Below are 21,776 nucleotides of genomic sequence, written 5' to 3'. Positions count from 1 at the left end.
GTGCAGTGCTGCTAGAGAGCTTAGATTTTCAGCCTGTAACTAAGTGGAATATTTTTAAGAATGACACAATCAGATTTGTGTTATGGAGTGACTAACAGGTTATTCGGATAGCACTATGGAAGTTGGAATGGAACTTGGGACCTAAGAAGTAACCTGTATCCATGGGTGTCAATTTTTCGGTGGAGTAAACCACCTTAACAAAACAAAATGTTCCCTGAAACACTTCACCCAGTTCTCTAGCTTACCACCTGAAAAATAATGCCCTGAAACTTCAATAAGGGTCAGTTCCCTGTCCACACACAGACTTCCCATCAATGAGATGACGTGTTGCACCTATTAAATATTCCAATTTTGTAAATGCCACCAGCTATAGATACTCCTGGGGCTTCCCTGGTGGCCCTGTGGTAAAGAATCCACCAGCTAAGGCAGGGGACTGCCAGTTTGGTCACTGGGTGGGGGAAGATCCCCTGGAGAAGGAAATGGCAAATCACTTCAGTCTTCTTGCCTGGGAAACCCCATGGACAGGGGAGTTTGGTGGGATGCAGCCCACGGAGTCGCAAAAGAGTCAGACACAACTTAGCCACTAAAGAACAGATACTACCAGATATTCACTTAAAAACCATCTGCTGTAGCCCAGACTACCTGGGTAACCTTGTAAATTGCCTATGATCTCTCTACCACACTCTGATAACCACTGACATAAAAATACAGACGAGGAGGAAATCAATTGAGATGTAAGTGAAAGTGAACATAAGTGAAACTGACCAAGTTGGCAGAGATGCTGTCCGTGAAACGAACAGGAACAGAAAGAAGAGGCAGTGTCCCTAACGGAGCAGAGCTGTCAACGAGTTTATGTTGTCAGGAGCTGAAGAACGGCCAGGCTTGTAAGAAACGGCCGGTAGACGGAGCGCCTGTGACAACTAGTTGTAGTAGTTTGCGGGCAAGGGGAGGGAAAGGACCAAACTAACAGAGGCTGTAAGGCGTTCTGGAGGGGGTTCTGCACGCTGCCAAAGGAGACGATGATTAAGGCCGATCATCAGATCAGAGAGGAGGGCAGAGGGCGTGGAGCTGGGAGCGGGGATCCTGCATGCGGGATAAGTTAGCGGCTGGCGAAGAGGCAGCAGAGGGATGACTCGAGTTTCCAGGGGCAGTGGGAGCGGAGGAGCGCCAGGGGCCGAGAGGACACCCGATCGTGGGGTGAGGGCGAAGGACCAACACCTCCCGGACGGCCGGAGAGCACCGGGGAGCGCGGAGGTGTCACTCGTGACCGGCCAGGCAGCCTCCCGTACCCAGCCCGGTACTCACACAGCTCCGAGTACCGGTGGCAGCCCCGTCCCAGCTGCTGCAGGTAGCGCTGCAGCACGTCCGTGAGAAGGTGGCAGGCGCTCAGTTGCACCGAGTCCCAGCCCAGCGCCTGGCAGATCTGCGCCACCGAGACCCTCAACAACGACCTGGAGTAACTCTCGCACATCCCGCTCCGTGGACTCCACCGCAGGCCGTGCCGCCACTTCTTTCCACCTCCGCCGCCTAGCCTTAGCAGGGCCCCCGATTCATCCTCCAGGGCCTCCGCGGCGGGGAAATGGTCCCCCCCGACCCCCGGCGACCACCTCAAAACCTCAGCAGCACGGAGCGCGCCAGCCTGAGAGCCGCCATTTTGGACTCGCTCCGCCTCTCGCTGGATGGTCGCCGGGGCGAGGCAGTACTAGCTGAGTGTGGAGCGGGCCGATGCGGAAGCTCCGCCCCGTTGTAGCAGAGCGATGGTCCCGGTGTTGACTCTCGGGCCTGGAAGGATGCAGGAAACGGCGGCGCGGGGCGCAGGTGAAGGATGCGCCAGAGGAGGCAGGTGTCTGGGGCCTCCTCGGGGTACTCGCTCAGAGGGGACCCGGGAAGGCACCGTCAGGGGTTCAGGGCCCGCAGAAGGAGCCAGGATGTGGGTGTTAGAGAGAAGTGAGAACCCGAGAGGCTGTGAGTGCAAGGGTGGGATTTAGGGGCGTGGAAACTGCCAGTCGCGGATCTAATCCCGCCTCTGCTAAAGAAAAAAAAAAATGATCTGTTTACCATTGTATAGATTAAATCAAGTCCAAGCTGTTAATCATGTCATTCGAAACCCTTCACAATAGGGCGGGGTGTAAGGTGTGGCCTGGTGTGGCACTGACCACCGGATACAATTTAAGGGGCTAACAGAAAACGTAATGAAAATTACTAATATTTTAAAAATCCGAGCTACTACCCTGCCCCTTTCCTGTCTCGGGTCACCTCTTTCTAATCGCAGCCCTGGTTCCAATAAAATTTCATTTACAAAAACGGGTGGCATGCTGGTGGGCTAGAGTTTGCCAGTGTGCCCTTCACCAGCGTCTAGGATCTGTCAGAGGAAGAGAGGACTCAGTTGCCTACGGGGGTCAAAGTCCTTAAATCAAGCTGGGTGTATGAAGAACTGTTGCCTGCCCTAGAGTCTCTCCCCGCTCCAGGTAAGGGCTACCAGATTTTAAGGAGCTGCAGGAAATTAGGGTTTTGTGATCAGTAGCTCGATCAATATTTTTAACTATTGAGAATACATTTTTTTAAAATTTTTATTCTATTTATTTATTTGGCTGAGCTGGGTCTTGATTGTGGTGTGTGGGCTTCTCATTGAGGTGGCTTCTCTTGTTGCAGAGCACAGGCTCTAGGTGCACCGGCTTCAGTAGCTGTGACTCTAGGGCTCTAGAGAGTGGGCTCAGTAGTTGTGGCTCATGGGCTCAGTTGCTTTTTGGCATCTGGAATCTTCCCGAACCAGGGATCAAACCCCTGTTCTCTGCATTGGCAGGCAAATTCTTATTCACTATACATGACGCCAGGGAAGTCCTGGGAATACATTTGCGAGCCAAACTAATCCCACAATTAAGCTAGATTCAGCCTATAGGAAGCCAGGCTGTATTGACTCACCTACTCAGTCTTTACCCGTTTTTGCTTTTTTCTTCGAAAAGCTTCTGGAGTGTTCCTTCCTCCCCTCCCCTCCTCTATGCTGTGTTCCTCTGTTCTTGGACCTATCACAGTGCATTTAATATTTGAGTTCGTGTGCCTTTGCAATAAATTGTGAGTTGCTCCATGACTACATTCTCCTTATAGGCACCATTCCAGAACTTTGAACATAATATTCAATTTTTTTGAAGTCCCAGAAAACAAATAAAATGGAAAATATGATACTGCTGCTAAATGAAAACCTGCAGACAATGAGCAATATAGTAGGCGGCAGGGTGCCTTTATTTTTCTCCACTGAGTTCTGTCCCCAAGATTATCAAGGACCTTCTGGATGCTAAATCTCTGGGACACTTTTCAGTCCTATCCTTGCTTGACCATTTTGTAGCCATTTGATAATGTCAAACACTATCTTAATTTTGAAACTCGTGGATCTCATGACACTCTACTCTCTTCTGTTCCTTTAATACTTCTGGAAATTCCTTGTTACATCTTTTATATCACCTGTCTGTGTGTTTTAACCCCTTAATCTTTTATTTTGGAGATTTTCAAACCTACAGAAACATTGAAACCGAAGTACAAACACAGATACACACATCACCTAGATTCACCAATTGTAAATAGTTTGCCACATTTACTATATACATCCATACATGCACACATATAAAACTTTTTTTTTTTCAGAATAGTTTGAAAATAAATTGCAAACATCTTGACATTTAACCCGGAAATACTCCAGCATGTATCTCCCCAGAGGACATTCCCCTCCATAACTGTGTTTCATGGATTCAGTTCTCCAGTTCTGAGGTGGAGATTGACCTGCAGGTTTACCAAGTGTTCCTAGGGTCTATACCTGTACAAGGAAAAGGGTTTCCAATGCACTTTTCAGAAGGACCTCAGGCAATCCCATAGGGAGCTCTAACTCAGGATTGACCCTTCACCTCTGTCCTGAGTTGGAACAAAGGGGCTGGACCTTTATATTCCCATTTTAGCAAATCATTACCTGAGGAGAGCATGTGATATGGGACAATTTCAGGGAACATGGAAGCCTTCAGTCCTTCAGGGGAGTGGGCAGTGCATTAAGATAGTCTGTACTGTATTAGTCCCTTCTGGCTGCCGTAACTCAGATTGTGTCATTTATCAACAAACATTTATTTCTCACAGTGCTGGAGGCTGGAAGTCTGAGATCAGGGTGCAGCATGGTTGGGTGAGGGCCCTCTCCTGGGGCACAGAATTCTTAGGTTGTATCCTCACAAGGCGGGAGGAGCCGGGGAGCTCTGTTGGATGTCTTTTATTACAGCGTTAATCTCATTAAAGAGGGCTACACTCTCCTGACCTTCCCAAAGTCCTCACCTTACAACACCATCACGTTGGGCGTCAGTTCTTGTAAAATATTGGCTGCATTCTCTGTACTTTGTATTACATCTCTGTGTTTTATTTCATACTTGGTAGTTTGTCCCCCTGAATCCCTTTCCCCTGTTTTGCCCCTCCCCCAACCCCTGGGCTTCCCAGGTGGCTCAGTGGTAAAGAACCCACCTGCCAATACAGGAGACGCAAGGGACACAGATTCAATCCCTGGGTTGGGATTAAATTTCCTTCCTGGAGAAGGAAATGGCAACGCACTTCTGTATTCTTGCCTAGGAAATGCCATGGACAGAGGAGCCTAGCAGGCTACTACTGTCTGAGGGATGGCAGAGTTGGACACAGCTGAGCTACTGATGACTGAGTGTGCACACACACCAACTTCTTTAAGTCTTTAAGTGTACCACTGACTTCTGCCTCCCCCGATCCCCAGTGGAAGTGAAAGTCATTCAGTCATGTCTGACTCTTTGCAACCCCATGGACTATACAGTCCATGGAATTCTCCAGGCCAGAATACTGGAGTGGGTAGCCTTTCCCTTCTCCAGGGGATCTTCCCAACCCAGGGATCAAACCCAGGTCTCCCGCATTGCAGCCTGATTCCTTACCAGCTGAACCACAAGGGAAGCCCAAGAATACTGGAGTAGGTAGTCTATCCCTTCTCCAGCAGATCTTCCTGACCCAGGAATCAAACTAGAGTCTCCTGCATTGCAGGCAGATTCTTTACCAACTGAGCTATCAGGGAAGCCCTGTTCCATCAGTTTAACCAGTCTGAAAAATTTGTCCTCTGCCTTCCCACTGCCATAGTTCTTACCCAGAAGCCAGGGAACTAGCGTGGGGGTTGTACCAACTTGCATGTTCAGGATCCGCCTCATGCCTGGGGCTCTTTGTGTTCCATCTACCACTCCCAAGGCAGTCTTTGTGGTGGCCGAGGGGCTGAGCCAGCTCCCAAGTCCTGTCGTAGTATCTGCTCCCTCAAACCCTTCCTGTGAGCACGGTCCCAAGTCAGACCTGCCCCCCCCACCACTCCCACCCCCAAGGTATGTTCTGAGACAGATCTCAGAAGCAGGGTCTGAGATGGAGACTAGCGTAGGGGTGCTCTTGAGATCACTGCCGGCATGAAGGGAAGGAGTCCAGCTGGAGAGGGAGATGCTGAGCTGCAGCCCATCCTCAGGAAAGACCTCAGCAAACCCCACAGAGAGCTTTAAAACTGTCCTGAGCTCAGGCAAGGGGGCATGGCTTTACTCCCACGGTGATCAGGCCATGGGTGTGGGCTGCCCAGGAGGGCAAGGTGGTCTGCAGCTGAGGCAGTTCCAATGAGGTTTGACAGCTGAGGGCTGTGTGCCGCTGGAATTCTCAGAAGCTAAGGGAATACTTTCTTCAGTCCAGCTGAAGGGGGATCCTTGAAGTGTATCTCAACTTCCATTACCCCACCATCCAACTATCACATACAACAAACACAAGATTGATACAGTAACCTGACCCAATTTTAAGTGAATACTCAAATTTTACCATTGTTCCTAAATGTCTTTATAGCTTATTTTTTTAAATCTCTGATCTATTCAAGACTCATTCATTGCACTTAGTTCATTTCTTTTTTTCTGTCATGCCAAGCGGTTTACAGGTTAATCAGTCCCAACCAGGGATCAGACCCAGTTCCAGGGCAGTGAAAGCCACTGCAGTCCTAACCACTGGACCATCAGCAAATTCGTTTTCCTCTCTTGGTAAGGCTAATCCCACCAGTTGTTTGTCTTTTGCTTGTTGGTTTTTTATTTGGTCTTTCATGACATTTACTTTTTTGCAAAGTCCAGGACAGTTATCTTAATAGGACGTCCCACAGTCTTTTTTGTCTAATACAAGGATCTTCCTCACTGCCCTTTAATACCCATCCCAGCCTTCCTATTACTCCCCTATCTCTAATCTCTGACAACCACTATTCTCCATTTCTAAAATTGTCATATAAAAAGTGGTATATACGTGCAATCATATAGTATATAATCTTTCAGAATTCTCACCATAATTCCCTGGAAATTCATCTAAGTTACTGTAAACTGAATTTTTTCAACTCACTTTTTAAAAAGTGGGTTTTGTCTGATTTGTGCATGTTTAAAAAAATACACAATATATTCAAATTTTATTTGTATTGCAAATGTCTTCCCTCAGTATTGATAATTAATTTTAATAAAGCCTGATTGTCAATCTTTAAATAATTTTTTTTTTGCCACAGGACATGTGGGATCTTAGTTCCCCAACCAAGGATGGAACCCTGGTCCCCTGCAGTGGAACCATGTAGTCTTAACCCCTGGATCGCCAGGGAAGTCCTCCTCATTGGGGGATTTTTTTACCTGGTGCCTCAGATGGTAAAGAATCTGCATGTAATGCAGGAGACCTGGGTTCGATTCCTAGGTCGGGAAGATCCCCTGGAGAAGGGAATGGCAACCCACTCCAGTAGTCTTGCCTGGAGAATTCCATGGACAGAGAAGCCTGGCAAGCTACAGTCCATGGGGTTGCAGAGTTGGACATAACTGAGCGACAAACACTTTCACTATACCCAAGCCTTTTTTTTTTCATTATCTGTCTCTGCTCCAGACTATAAGCTCCTATAGAGGAGTATAATTATTATCATCATATCTTCAGAATTTAAGAGTGCTAACACACAGAGTATCAGTAAACACGATGATCACGTAAGTGTATCAGGTAACATTTAAACAACTACAGCACTCATCCCACGGCAGATTCTAAGTATTTTGCAAATATTGATTCATGTAGTCCTCATAACAACCCTATGAGGTAAGTCCTATTTTAATCATTTTACAGATGATAAAACTGAAAGATTTAACTCACCCAAGGTCACAGAGCTTGTAAGGGCTGAACTAGGATTCTAACCCAATTTGCCCCAAAGTTTATGCTCCATGTTAAGAGCTTATGGAAAAACCCAGATGAACTTTTTTGGCCAACCCAACACACAGCCTGAGTCATTGATCATCCGACTTCCAATTAAGTACACAGAAGTATGCATCCAAATGTGCAGAGACTTGCCCAGAGATGCTTATTAACAATCATCGTGGCAACATTTCAGAGCAACAAAGGTAGAGACCTAAGTTTTCAGAGGAAAACAAGTATCACAAAAACTCAGAAATCAAACTGTCTCTTAAAACATTTCAGGAAAGCTAGAAAAAGACCTGAGATTCTGTTCAGTTTATCTTCCTCTGGGAACCTTCTTCTTAATGGTTTTAAAAGAGTAATATACATTAAAGTGTTGACGATGGGCTTTATGTATATTTTTTTATGTAGTCTTTTATAATTCCTGTATTTTTTGCAATTAAAAAAAAAACAACCCAAAAGTGTTAGTCACTCAGTCATGTCTGATTCTTTGCAACCCCAGGGAGTATAGCCCTAAATCCTCTTAAATAGGAAAAAAATCCCAACATTTTGGCAGGGCCAGCTTGTTCTGTAGAATAGCTCAGGGGCCCAAAGTTAATGGCTATCTAAATGTGAATGTGAAGCGAATATCCTACTGAAATGTTTCTCAGTCCTTGGAAAAGATTTAAACATTTATTTAGAGTCAGTATGTCCCTGGAATTCCCCACCCTCTATGTAAGAAACAGTGAATGACTCGGACATGGCACTGCTGCCTTGTGCCGGCGGTCCTCAGGGGGTGACAGGCAGGAAGGCCTGGGTTGGAGGTGTGGCTGGCACCTCTTCCTTCCACTGACCCCTCAGAAGCCAGGCTTTCCATGGCTGTTAGGAAACCAAAATATCACAAGAGCCTCTTCAACTAGCTTCTTACTAAGAAATTTTAATACAAGTATGTTAATATTTTGAAGTGTTTTAAGATCTCATTTTGAAAATGGTTCTTATATAATAATAATAAAAAAGTGATTTTATGTTGAGTCCTTTATTGTAAGATAATTTACAAATATCTTGCTGTCTTTAGTAATCTGAACAATGGACCAACAAATTCTTCTGACAAGGACAGCAGTAAGCTAAAAACAAAATCAGCTTGCTGAATTCTTCTTTACCTGAAAAATAAAAGTATACAACAAATAAAAATCAAACAACTTTGGGGGGGGGATTAAACATGTCAAGAGATAATATGTATCTAAAGTGGGACTTGAAGAACTGACTTTACATAATAAACTGTTACTCTACACTAGTGGTTCTCAAGTTTTGGTCTAGGGACCCTTTCATGAGGTCTGTGAGGGCAAAACTAATTTCTATAACAATGCTGCTCGCCTGTTTTATTTTCATTCTCAAGAGTACACGGTGGAGTTTTCCAGAACCTACATGATGTGCAATGTTAGAACAGGATGAATAGAGAAATGGAGAGGACTGAGCTGTCTTCTGTGGAGTCAGACATCCAGGGGTTCTGAGACCAGTAAGTCTGAGAACCACTGTTCTTCACCAGCCTGTTTTTAGTACTGCAAAGGAATGCTGATTCTTTATCCTTGTAGTTTATTTCATATATTTAAGATGGAAAAAAAAGACCCCTAGCATCAGCCACGTGCTCCCACGAGCTGGCTGCTGTTCTAATGGCCAGCCAGTCTCATCTCCCAAGAAATCAGTTTCCCTGTTGCTGAATTAGTTTCAATTCTCTCTGATTGGGTTTCTTTTCTGATGGGATAGGGGGGATTGTATGAAATATTACCACTTTACCTCTTGTCTGGGGATGAAACTTGATTTTCATTAGTTCCTGGGTTATTATATTAGAAGAAAAACACAAACAGAAGACAAGCAGGTCAGGAAGCAATCCATGCTGGTTAATCATGTACAATTTCCAACTAGAAAAGCCCATTTCCTCATTCACTACCTTGAGTATATCACATAAATGCTTACCAAAAGAGTCTCTTGAAACAGAGTCACTAATTGTTAGGAAACATTACAGACCTGAATCTGGTTAAAGTAATAAAACCATGTTCATGCAAGCAGGCAGGACTATGAAAGCATACTGTAAACCAAAACTTTGCTAAAAATAGTATATAATATATATATTTAATTTAAGCTAGCAACTAACACTTGGCACCTCAAATACAGTTTACTCATGCCTTTTATTACCAAATAGCCAAATGTGTTTGTATTAAATACTAGTCTTTAAGCAGAAGAGCTGACAGGTTACAGAGCATGCAAGTTCATTTCATATAAATAATCCATCATGAGGATTAAGGTTAGCACAGCTAACCTTTAATAAAGGATTTAGCCTGCCTTTCTAGAAAGTGAAAACTGAACAGTCAATTTCCAGTTATTTGAACTGTTATTAAAATTCTCTTCATGTCCCAATCTCCTTCTCACTTCTCTGCATTTGCTACTTTCAGTCAGGTCCCCACATTCCTAATCAAAAGCTGGGTCCTCCACTCTGTAGAGGCTGTAGCCTCCATTTATTCTGAGCATCCATTCCCCTTTCCCCTGGCTCTCTGCATCTCACAGCCCCCAGACCTTCCGAGTGCAGTTCTTTCCCTCTGGCCTCAGCATACTCACCACCAGAGAAGCAGTACAATGTACAGCAAGGAGGACATGAGTAATATACCTGCTTAACCCCATACTAGCTCCCATGTCATAGAAAACAGCTGTGTCGCAGGGAGAGCATCTTAACCATGTCTATCAAACTGGTAAGTGGCAGGACCACTCATCACTGCCTGGACTCTGATGCTAACAGAGCAGTAGTGACCAGGAGGACAGATGGCTTAAACTCAGGCTTGAAAGCAAAATAACAGAAGGAAGGCTGTTTAGGACAGCCAAGCTGATGGATCCAACCAACACTGACAAAATGGTCTCAACCAGTTTACGTGTGTTTCTCGAATCCTGCCCATTTCCATCCTCCAGAGACAAAAAGGACCAACTTGTGTGTCACCTTAGCAATGAACCTTTCCCCCAGTCTTAAACCTGGACCCACATTTTCATATATTCAGCAAAGTATTATTTCTGTCTCTTCTAAAATTCCAGTTCTTAATACATTCATGGAACATCATTCATTCACTCTACAAATATTTACTGAGGAAGTGCATGCCAGGTAATGAAGCTACAAAAGTGAATGAGACACAGCCCCTCTCAAGCCACAGTACACAAAAACCTAAGGGCAGTTCCTAATAAAATGGTGTAAGCGCTGTGATGGAGGGGAACACAGGAAATAGCCCCACTCACACCACAAAGGAGGGTTTTCTGGGGGAAAGGAGTCCTCTAGCTCCGTTATGAAGGACAAACAGAAGTCAGTCAGGTGGAGGATTAAGGGTGCAGGGGAAAAAAAGAATGACATTTCAGGAAAAAGCATGTGCCACTTAAAAAATATATTTTCTACTTTGGGAGAGAAATGACAAAGATGCATTCAGAGGGCATAAAGGGAAGAGAGTCAAGGGATATTTAGAAGAAGGTAAGACTTAGAGAACTTGGTGACCAACTAGCAGGAGGTGAGAGAGAATGAGTCAAAGATAACTTACTACACTTTTTATCCTTTGGCACAATTGTCTACATGTTTTCTTATCCTATTAGGATGTAAACGCCTTGGGACAAAGGATCCCATCCTTCAGCACTGTATGAGGCATGTAATGGGTGTTCAGTGTAATCATTTTTTATAGATTTCCCATTACTGTAACCCTGGTTACAAACATTAACATATCTAGCTAAACAACCAAGACATTTTCTTGAGGAAAGCGGTATTTTAAGAACTATCAAAGGACAGTACTGATACAGAAAACTTAGTTTAAAACTTCCTGACCCTACCACCATTCAATAACTTACAGATTTATATAAAACCAAACTGAAAACCAGTAACTCATAAACTAAGCCTGAATGTTTCAGCTGAAACAATAAAATACTCTAGAGATCTCATTTTCATCAAATCTTTATATTCTAAGATTAAGGAAACAAGATTAAGCCATGGATCTTTTCTGTAACAGACCAAAAAATGGGAGGGGAGAAGGGGACATAAACGTGCCAAGGATAAATGAGCAGGTACTATGAGACAAGAATGCTGAAGGCAACGCTCAGTTACTTACAGAGCCGCAGCACCAGAGATGATTTCTATCAGCTCTTTGGTGATGACAGCTTGGCGGGTGCGATTGAATGTCAGAGTCAATTTGTCAATCATTTCGGCTACAAACAAAACAGAAGATTAGACAACAAGATCTAAAAACAGAAAAGAATACCTTGCTCACTAACTCATTCATGAGGTTTAATTCAAAAATAAGATTCTGTCTCCTTTGAGTTACTAGAACTGGCCTCTTGAAAAATGTTATGGAGATTTTTTTTTGTATCTTCCAAAGAATTAAAGTACTTGCACACTTACTTCCTACCAAATAAGACATTACTTCCTTTAAGGTGAAGAATATAATTTTTCCATCCTTACAGGATCAGTGGCAGAGGCCAGGACCAGACCCCAGCTCTCCTGCTCCTCTTCCAGAATTGCTAACACCTTTTGATATGAGGGAGGGCCTCCACACAGCCTCACCAAAGGAACGCCCTCAGAACTGTGCTGGGCGCTTACAAGCATTCTTGCTGGCGTTGTCCATGGCCGTCATCCTGGCGCTCTGCTCACTCGTGGTGGATTCCTTCAGGGAGTAGTAGATGATGTTGGCCAGGTTGTATTCTTGGTAATTCCGCAGCACATCAGCATCAATGTCATCGTAGATACTCATGCTCTCTGTTGAAATGCAAAGACTGATTTAATCAAGAAACTTCCTGGTGCAAAAATCCTTTATAATCACAGAAAAGTCAATGTGAGACTGGTTAAAAGACACAGTTCTAAAAGCTTCATCTATTTCCATAGTATAGATTATAGCAGATTTTCAGTGAAACGTGATGTGTAAACAAAGCACTTGGTATTCTACTTCAAATGCTTAAATTCATAAAACCCAAGAGGCCGACATTTAAAGTAACAGCCCTACATTTCAAGGGTATAAAGCCTCTGGAGAGTATCTAGCAGAGTGCCCTGGACTAAGCCATCAGACAGTCAGGGACCGTGTTTTTCAATAAAGAAATTAAGGACAGAAATGAGACTTGTATAGTGTGATATAAAAATCCCAACTCAACCATGTGGTTATTGGAGAAATCTGACAGTGTCAGGACAATGAGGGGGGAAAGTTTTTCTGAGAATACGAGTCGAAGAGTTAGAGGCTGCTTTGCATTTCAGCAATGAGGCAGCAGAAATTTAGCAGCACATTCAAAAAGTCTCCATTAGGGTAAAGTGAGACAGGGCTGCAGTTCGTTGACTTAAGATGCAGAGGATCATGTAACTCCTATTTTATATACCATGAAGAAATAAAGTAACACAGCCAATTAAAAATGATGTGCCACTGACTGGCAGAAGCACCTCAATTTTAGAGACAGTAAAAAGTGTACCTCTTAGAATACAAGAAATATAATATGTAGGAGGGGAAAATGAAATTGGTTCCCGAGTATTATTTCCACAATGCTTCACTGAGCAATGATGGCTTTCATATATAAGGTCGGCCCCCAATGGATATTTATTTATACAATGAATGTTTTATGGTTTCATGGAAGCTGCTAATAGATGGGTGATAGAAACAGCTCAACATTTTTGTTACTGCTGAAAAAAAGCCACTCTGACAAATACTGTTTTCCTCAATCTGCAAATCTCTCATTTCATAGGAAAAATACTAGTCACACAAAATACACTTACCAGCACTTGAAATGGTGTCAAGGGAGAAGATGGGCTTTTCTTCTGTCTTGTAGGAGATGACAGACCTAGAAATGGCAAAAACAAATGTAAATTCCAAAATTATAATTTTACACTATTAAGGAGACATTTACTTAATTGAAAAAAATCTGAACATAAAAAAGCTTGTATTTCAACATTTTTCTTGCCTGAATCGGTTAAAGATGATAGATCCTTCATCAAATTCATATCCAGAATTTAACAGCTCAAGGGCAATGACCGATGCATCCCCAAAGGTAGGGGGTCTCCTCCCCACTTCTTTGAATGTCACCAGAAACTGGTCAGAATGAGTCCTATGAGAAAACGAAGAGACCACATGTAACAGCTGAGCGGAATACTTATGCACAGGGAACAAGGGAAAAATACTCTATGAATTCAGTGATTTTTGAGTGGAGAACATGGTGTTCACTGAATTAAGGTGCCCCCTACCTTATTATAATTACCTGTCCTTCAGCGCCTGCCCAGAACTGAAGACTCACAATCAGCCTTTCTTGCCTTACATCTCTCTCTGCCTTTACTCCTCTCCTGCCAATTCTAATCAACTGTCATTCATTTCTGGCATTTCCAGGCCATGACAACTCCTCAGAGTCCTCATTAAAACAAAAAAGCCCTTAGCTACTGACACTCCTATTGTATTCCATTTATGGTTTGGAAGAAAGAGAAGCAAATGACAAGTAAAAAACAAGGGAAATCTACACATTTTAAGACATCCTGGAACAAAACTCGAAACAAAACAAAGCTTTTCTCTGTTGTGTATAAAATAGAAACCAGAAAGACACCTTGCTTAAATAAACTATCAAAGAAACTGCCCTTCACTCATGCCTGCAGCCTTCTAAATAAACAATATATATTTATATTACCTGTGAAGTATACTCCTGATTTTATCACCAACTCCAATAATCTTAACTTCTTTCCCGGCTGCTGCAAGGTTGGCCGCCTCACTTTTTATCTGTTTAGCAACCGAGGAGTGAATAGCACCACAGAGCCCTCGGTCTGAGGACACACCGATAATGAGGTGCTTCTTCTTGTCTTCAGGAGTCTTAATTTCAGCCTTTTCATACAGAGCTAAAAAAAAAAAAAAAGGTGTAATTACACTAAATACAGCAATAACCCCTAATTTACAAAATGATGCCTTAACTTATCAAGTATCTTTGCACTTATTTACAAAGAGGCTGAAAACCATGAAGGTCTAAATTTATGTTAAGAGGTCCCTAAACACCAAGTTATCTTAAGTTCTGACTAAAAGAAATCACTAGTACAAAGAGCTTGTAAAGAGGCCAGACTTAGAGAGGTGACAACTTATCTAGACTTACCAAATTTTTAAATAATTAAAATCTTCAGAGTACAACCAAGAAAGCAGAAAGAAAATATTTACTGAACTGTTCATATAATCTGCACAGCAAGCTTTTATGAACACTACTGACATTAAAATAATGGATGCCATTTTATTTTGGGTGTTCCTTTTAACAGCCTCACTGTTGGTCTGGTCTTCGAAGCAGCAGAAGCCAAGAGAGATTCAAATAGTGTTCAATACACTCATGGATTTTACTGGGAAAATGCCTGAGAGAAGACACAGGAGAAGGTCAGAAGAGCCATCACATCGTGATGCCTGTCTGACCAGTGGGAAGAAAGGTGAGGAGGCAGCTTCCTGGACTGCAGAGCAGTTGAGGGAAAGCTCAGCAAGGTTGCCAAGGAGCCCCAGGTCTCCACAGAACACACGGCCTGAGCACCCCACCTGTCAGGAGGAGCTCATGGGAAGCATGTCTCGGGTGCACAGAGGATGGTTTCAGCAGCTATACTCTCTAGTTGCAAACTGCATCCTCATGGCTGCCGCATTCCCTCACTTCAATGAAATTCCTGCTATTACCCTTCTCCAGTTAGAGCAGGGACTCTCAAATTTCAAAACCTGAGGACCCTCCATAAAAGGCGGAGAAAGGTACATACTCAACTCCAAAGTTCAGGGAAGTGAATAGAATATTCCTTTTAAGTCTCTTTTTATGTTTTATATTGTACAGCATAAAAAATAAAATTCCTATTTAAAGTTCTTAAATATTTTAAAGATTAGCCATTTAATATCCAGCAGTTAGTATTTTTTCAGTTTGAAGGACTTAGAAGTTGACTGGCAGCCTTGACTTGAAATTTTAATATTATACTACAAATATACTAATGAGATATCCAAGTCAATTTCTTCATTAAGCTGGGCAGAGAACAGGACTCATAAGAGCAAACGGCTGGCGTTGTTAAAGATGGCTAAAACCTAATGGAACAAGTCTCTGCTATACTTGCTAAGTGAAACTAAATACAGTATTTTTATTTTTTAACAAGTCTTTATTGATTTTGTTGCAATACTATTTCTGTCCAATATTTTGGTTTCTTGGCCATGAGGCACGTGGGATCTAAGCTCCCTGCCCAGGGATCGAACATGCACCCCTCGCACTGGAAGGTGACGTCTTAACCACCCGACTGCCAGGGAGGTCCCGACATGGCATTTTCAAAGCGAGGGGTCATTTCAACTGAAGCATGGTGCACTATCATTTTCTCACACAAAATCTTCGTTAGCAGTATGAATGCATGCTCAAGAAATATGAACACAAGAAAACTACTGCACAAAGTAATTTCTATCTAACATAAATTAATACACAGATAATACAGATATATCTTTTTTCCTCCTTTACAGCTGATCTTTCAATACTCTGTCCATGTACTCAGTCATACCCATGACTGCTCAGTCAACTTCCACTGCAGGGTACCCCCACCCCACCCTGCAGTCCTAAAAGATCACATAACATCGTAACAGGATAAAATCAAGCATCTGAGTCTGATGCACTAAACCTCAAGTTCTTTTGAGGGCATATTTAATAATCTAGGAACAATCTTTCAGAGTACTTTAAAAGGGAAGTGAACACATACAGGGATGAATTGAGAGACAAGCTTGGATGCCAAGCCACGCAGGTGAAGTTACAACTGTACTGGACTTGGGTTTTCACCTCTGCAAAGCGGGGGCTCCAACAGTGCCCACCTGCACAGGGCTGCCATGACAGATGAGTGCCTGTAAGTGCTCAGGACAGCGATCTCTAGCTTAAAAGGCCTTTGTAATCTGACTGCATGCCCCTCTTACCCAAGGACCCCACTCCATACACTCGGGCCGGTTTCAGCTCCCTCTCAGCTCGGGCGTATTTCGCTGCTGCTACCATTTTCATAGACTTGGTAATTTTCTGGATGTTTTTGATTGATTTTAGTCGCCTGGTAACTGAAAAACAGAAGTGCTATGTTAAGATAAAGGAGTTATGATTTCATTTGTGAATTTATCGAAATACTTCCCTAAACTGCAAGGTAGAATAACTAGCAGTTAGACCATCTGCCAAACTAGGGTTAATATTAGAGTACCAGTAAGTCAGACCTTGCACTATCTGGACAGCAAGGAAAAACAACAATGTAACAGTAAATTATGCATGTAAAACATTAAGTGGTATTGAAAATGGCTTTCAACCAAAGACAAGTTCCACAACATTTTATACAACACACAGAGTACAGTTTTTTCTAATTATCATCATCCTACAGACAACAGAAGCACAACCATGTGTCCCCTCACAGTGGTTTCTTTCAGTACCACGGACACAGGACAGATTCACTGTCCATTTTAACCAAATACGCAAACGGGCTAAAGCAGCACACTTTCAAAAGTATTTTTGTCAAAATTTAGTTTTTCTTAATTCACATATTGAGATAAAGTACTTACTGTCTTTCAGAGTCGCCATATTTCGAACTTGGATCCTGAAAATAAAGATGGCAAAAATTTTTTTTTTAGTTTTTTGGGAAAAAAGCTCCAGAAACTTCTAAAGTTAATCTATGAACTTAAGAGTAGCCCATAAAGAAACAATCTATCAAATATAAGACTCTGAATATATATGAATATATATAAGTCCCCTAATACGGATACCAAGCCCTGTTTCAAAGGTCTCATTCTAGCTGCCCTAACATAAAGCTTCCACTGAGGTCACATGGTATTCACACAGGCTCTATTTCCGACTCTGTGTCTTAGCCTATATTGTTTCCATGACAGACAAGTCCTTCCCCTTGTCAGGCTATCCTGCTGCTGCTGCTAAGTCACTTCAGTCGTGTCCGACTCTGTGTGACCCTATAGACGGCAGCCCACCAGGCTCTGCTGTCCCTGGGATTCTCCAGGCAAGAATACTGGAGTGGGTTGCCGTTTCCTTCTCCAGTGCATGAAAGGGAAAAGTGAAAGTGAAGTCGCTCAGTCGTCCGACTCTTAGCGACCCCATGGACTGTAGCCTACCAGGCTCCTCCATCCATGGGATTTTCCAGGCAAGAGTACTGGAGTGGGGTGCCATTGCCTTCTCTGAGGCTATCCAGTTATTCTTAAACTCAAGGTCAGCCACTTCTAAAAAAGATTGCTCAGTTCTCAAGCAAGTTCCTGACTTCCTCATTTCACCGATAAATAACATAACACTTCAGGGTCAATCATGCATTCTAACATGACCACATGTGTCAAAGTAGAATTTAAATCAATTCCTAACTGTTCCAACTCAATCTAGTGAGCTTTTATGGAGCAGATACTCTGCTCCAGGACTTGGTCTCTGACCACAAGAAGCACACTATTATCTCATAAACAAGATTCATGCAAACTTTAAGATTTATATAAATTTTAAATTAAATATATTTCTAGTCTTTAAAGCACTAACACATAAAAGTCAAAAATAGTAACAGTTAAAGATAAATATGAGAGGATCCTCCCCTTACTGGTGAAGACAACATGTTATCCAACATACATCATCTTTCAGCTCTTAAATCCATCAAGTACCTGTTGGCCTGGAAAGCACCAAGGGAGAACTGAGGAATCTATGTATGTGCATAAAGGAGGGCCTTAGGGCATTCCAAGGAACTGTATGTAGTTTTGAAGCTGGAGACACGGCTTGGGTTAGTAAGTTTAAATTATTTTATAGGTAGTGGGGAAATGATGAAACTTTAGTTGTCCAGTAAAGTACCTCAGATGGCAATGAAAAGCACAAAATGATATTGAATCTTGATGACACAGAGGCCACAGAGGCGGCTGCTTGCAGTTTCCAGACAAGAGAAGGCAAGAACCTGGACTGAGAGGTTGGCAAAGCAACGGAACACTAGATCTGAGAGCAAGCTGACCCAAAGGTTTCTAATTTAATGATCTGAGTGGACAATGTTGTCATTTAATCAAGACAGAAAAGCTAGGTAGGGGGGATTCTCACTTATGATAATGAGTTTTGAATTCGATATTGTACAAAATACTATGGGACCGGGTGGAAATGTGCTCCGGGTCTGGGGAAAATATGAGGTATTTTGAGATTAGAGACAGATTTGTAACTATCAACAGACATGGTGGTTGATGCCAAAAAAAAAAAAAAATTAAAATAGAAAAACAAAATAAAAAGAGCTGATCTGAGCTCTCTTTAGGGAGAGCTTGCTCTACTGAATCTAGTTTGTGTAAATAAGAAGATAAAGGAAGTTCTGAATCAGCTGTGTGTCCCAGAAAGTTGTATCATGTCCTGAGAAATCCTCGGGATATTATCCAAGAAACCAGAAACTTATCCAGTACAATGGAGGGCACACTGCACAGATAGTGGACTGTCATGATCTACTGTGATCACATGGCAGTGTTGAGAAAAACTGAAGGAGCCAGCACAGGATGGGGTCTGCAAGAGTCACTGTAGATAGCCTGGAAGAATTTTAAGGAGTGTATAATGCTGACTAACATAAAAATTAAGGAAGAAGCAGCATCCACTAATTCCTGAGGAAAAGAAAATTATGAAGTATCTGCAATTTGAATACTGAATGCCGGGGTGAAAGTCCAACCCCCGGCTCTCCACCAAATGACTTCCAGAACTTTACTACCACCCACAATCCATCCTCGTTAGGCGTCTACCTTCTCATGTTACAGTTTATATAGATAGAACATGTATGTATAAATTCATTTTTCAGTGGATACATCTGGGTCCCCACAAGCATTTCTCCCATTACCCTCACTTCTTTACAAATACTGACTCATTTAATCCTCACACCAATCCAAGAGACACTGAGTAACCTGCACAGCGACACACAGTGAGGGAGCCAGGATTCAAACCGGAGGGTAGTCAAGATTCAAGCCCGGGCAGTTTGGCACCAGTCCATCTGGTATACTACACACTGCTGCCTCATGTTTTTTACATTTAAAAGTAAATATCTGCTATCTCAGTTTCAGATGAAGGCCTGCCTTCTCTCCCCTGAAACACCATCTCCCTTCCTTTTCAGCATCTACATTTCCACTTATGGCCACTGGTTTCCTATTATAAAATACTTCCATCTTAGAGAATGTGGAACACTGAGAAATAGAAATGTATTTTCCCTCTGACACAAAAAAATCAGAGACTCCCTCCCCACCAAATTTCTTATTTCCATTTTCTTAAATGAGCTTTTTAGAAAAGGTTTAATTTTCAAAAATTTAGTTGGTATTTTACTGACACCCTAAACAATTAAAATAATTTTAACTCACCATTCAGTTAATACTAGTATGCTAATGTCTCTGGAACAATGACAAACTGCACATTAACCAAAACAGAACCAAGGACATGCCTCTTCCTGGTTCTATAAAGGCAAAGGTGTACTTCCTTTTCAGATTAATTCTGTGGAGTATGAAACATTAAGACAGCTTTAATTGCTGAATTCAAAAGGCGATTACAGTGACTAAGAAATAGACACCAGGCACCCAGAGTGATGGAATATGTCCAACCAAAAAAAGGAAGAGGACACAGTCTGCTCTCTAAGGTGGGACACTGATGTCTGATGAATATTCATAACCTACCAATTTGATGAAGTTCAGGACTGCCACATGTATTTGCTGACTAAGGTTTCAGTTTAAGCTCCCTGCCCCCCACAGTAGTTATCTTAGACAGAAAATGAAAGTGAAGTCGCTCAGTCCTTTCTGACTCTTTGCGACCCCATGGACCTACCAGTAGGCTCCTCCGTCCATGGGATTTTCCAGGCAAGAGTACTGGAGTGGGCTGCCATTTCCTTCTCCATCTCAGACAGAGAGGACACTCAAATGATTCTTTACTAAAGGATCCTCACATGATCTTACAGGTTTTTAAAGTGATTTTGTACAGTTTAACGTAAAATATTTTGTACTCATTTCAGAAACTGTCCATTTTTAAAAGATCAACTTGGCTGACTTAAAAGTTCTAAAAATATTTACAGGTTACATTCATGCACAGCAAGATGGGAGGGAAGGAAGGAGGGAAGCAAGGAGAGTTGACATTTGCAGACCACTGCTGCGTGTCAGACACACTGTCCTACAAACTTCATCAGGACCATGTCTGTTTGTTCTTCACATCTTAGCACTTTGCCCAGTGTCAACTTGGTGCTGGGCAAGCACCCAACAAATGTGTGCTGAGTGATGAAGAAATGGGACAACCTATGCGTGAGATTCCAACTAAGGTGACTTCTTAATCCCCATGAACACTCTTTTCAACATTAGGGGAAAGAAAATTTGACTTCCACAGCAAATCCACTAACATCTGTGTGTAGGTTTTTCACATCAAACTTATTACTTCATTACCCTGAAAATCTTTTATCGATTATTTGCTTAATGAAAACATACCTATTTTAATTAATGCATTAGTCTCTTCTCATAAATTAGGATACACACATCTAGTGCTGTGGCTTCTTAGAATTCTCCTATACTGTAAACCCAAATAATTGCTAAAACACACAGCCGACAGCTAACAATCCCCTTAGCACCCTATCTGCAATCGTTCCAAACTGTCTAGCGTCAAAACATTTCATCCTACTACAGAGCACCATCTCAAACCAACGTTTATCTGCCTATTGCCAGGCCTTCTAACATGTCTTTTTCTGGGGGTAGAGGAGAAACCAATGTTTATTAAAATCCCTAAAACTTGTATGAACCGATGACGCTTACAAGCCCGTCTATGTCCGTCTATCTCCTCCTCCTCGGGGCTTATGATGATGTCATGACCTTGCAGGGTTACTGTTTCAGTACAACGGTTTCGAGATAGTGAAGGTATCTTTCCCTTCCTCGCCTTAATATTTTTAAAGGCCCTTTTGCAGCCCACGAGGGCATTTATTTCATTCACCAGTGCCCAGCAAGGCGCCTGCTGCAGAATCGGTGCTCAGCGCGGGTTAGGAGTCACTGCCCTCTGCACCGCAGCGTTTCAAACGGCGTCAAGGACAAAAGCACACCTTAACCTTCCGCTGGACCTTCCCTGGGGCCCTCCCCAGTCCCCGCCCTCCAAAGGCCTCCCCGAGGCCCGTCGCCTGGCGAGCAGAAGAGGCTTCCGAAGCGTCTAATTAGTCGCTGAGGGGATCCAAGGCCGTTCTGCAATTGACTGGGCCCAAGGTCTACTACTGAGGTCCCTGACGACTATGCCTCTCAGCCCTCACCCCGCTCCAGCCCGTCTCAGGAGACAAGGCGCCACCTCGCCGTCTCCGCTGCCCCTCGCGCGCCTTCTCGGTTCTGAGCGCCTCTTGCAGCCGGGTTGCCCGGGCCTCTGCGGGACCGGGGCCTGGCCAGCCCTGAGACCCCGGTTCCGTCCCACTCGCCTCCCCTCTCGCTTCCCCTACCCGTGCTCTCCCATTCCTCGCAACCCTCTCGTCCCCGCCGCGACCTGCCATTACCATTGTGGCTGCACGGTCCAGGCCGAGAGGCCAGCGACGCCCGCCCGAGAAAACATGGTGGCGCCGGCCGTGCTGAAGGTCGGTCAGACAGGCCTCACCGCGCGTGCGCGGAAACTGCGGAACCCGCCCC

At 43.3% G+C, this 21,776-nt stretch overlaps 2 protein-coding genes and 1 long non-coding RNA gene across 7 annotated transcripts in view; 1 reads left to right on the top strand and 2 right to left on the bottom strand.

Moving 5' to 3' along the window:
- The window catches only part of TAF3 (TATA-box binding protein associated factor 3), a 118,654-nt gene extending 116,977 nt beyond the window's left edge, over positions 1–1,677 (bottom strand). For all 3 annotated transcript variants that reach the window (XM_081557234.1, XM_081557229.1, XM_081557230.1), the window contains exon 1: positions 1,306–1,677. Coding sequence is in view for 2 of the 3 variants with exons in the window: in XM_081557229.1 (XP_081413355.1) it covers positions 1,306–1,471 (166 nt within the window). In the remaining variant the exon portion in view is untranslated. The remainder of the gene's footprint in view (positions 1–1,305) is intronic.
- Positions 1,678–1,809: 132 nt separating this feature from the next.
- On the top strand, positions 1,810–12,690 carry LOC145532375 (uncharacterized). Its single transcript, XR_014073177.1, has 5 exons — positions 1,810–1,839; positions 2,328–2,468; positions 5,929–6,038; positions 8,573–8,692; positions 11,656–12,690. It is a non-coding gene; the product is annotated as an uncharacterized LOC145532375 (long non-coding RNA).
- Positions 8,197–21,742, bottom strand: ATP5F1C (ATP synthase F1 subunit gamma). 3 transcript variants are annotated; one of them, XM_081557237.1, is made up of 10 exons: positions 21,647–21,742; positions 16,722–16,756; positions 16,101–16,232; positions 13,843–14,047; positions 13,132–13,275; positions 12,947–13,011; positions 11,792–11,947; positions 11,304–11,400; positions 8,971–9,007; positions 8,197–8,336 (listed from the first exon to the last, which is right to left on the bottom strand). In XM_081557237.1, exons 1-9 carry the CDS (start codon positions 21,700–21,702, stop codon positions 9,001–9,003), a joined length of 897 nt encoding a protein of 298 aa, XP_081413363.1. In that variant the 5' UTR covers positions 21,703–21,742; the 3' UTR covers positions 8,197–8,336; positions 8,971–9,000. The 3 variants fall into 3 exon arrangements, with proteins under 3 accessions (XP_081413363.1, XP_081413364.1, XP_081413365.1); XM_081557238.1 differs by lacking the exon at positions 8,971–9,007; XM_081557239.1 differs by lacking the exons at positions 8,197–8,336; positions 8,971–9,007 and having other exon boundaries at positions 11,300–11,400.
- Between the last annotated feature and the right edge of the window lie 34 nt (positions 21,743–21,776).

Source organism: Giraffa tippelskirchi, chromosome 13, assembly GCF_054371585.1.
Source record: "Giraffa tippelskirchi isolate mGirTip1 chromosome 13, T2T-mGirTip1v1.2.pri, whole genome shotgun sequence".
In the NCBI taxonomy this organism is placed as follows: Eukaryota; Metazoa; Chordata; class Mammalia; order Artiodactyla; family Giraffidae; genus Giraffa; species Giraffa tippelskirchi.
Note: the sequence above shows the minus strand (reverse complement) of the source record. Positions and strands in the feature narration are given on the sequence as shown.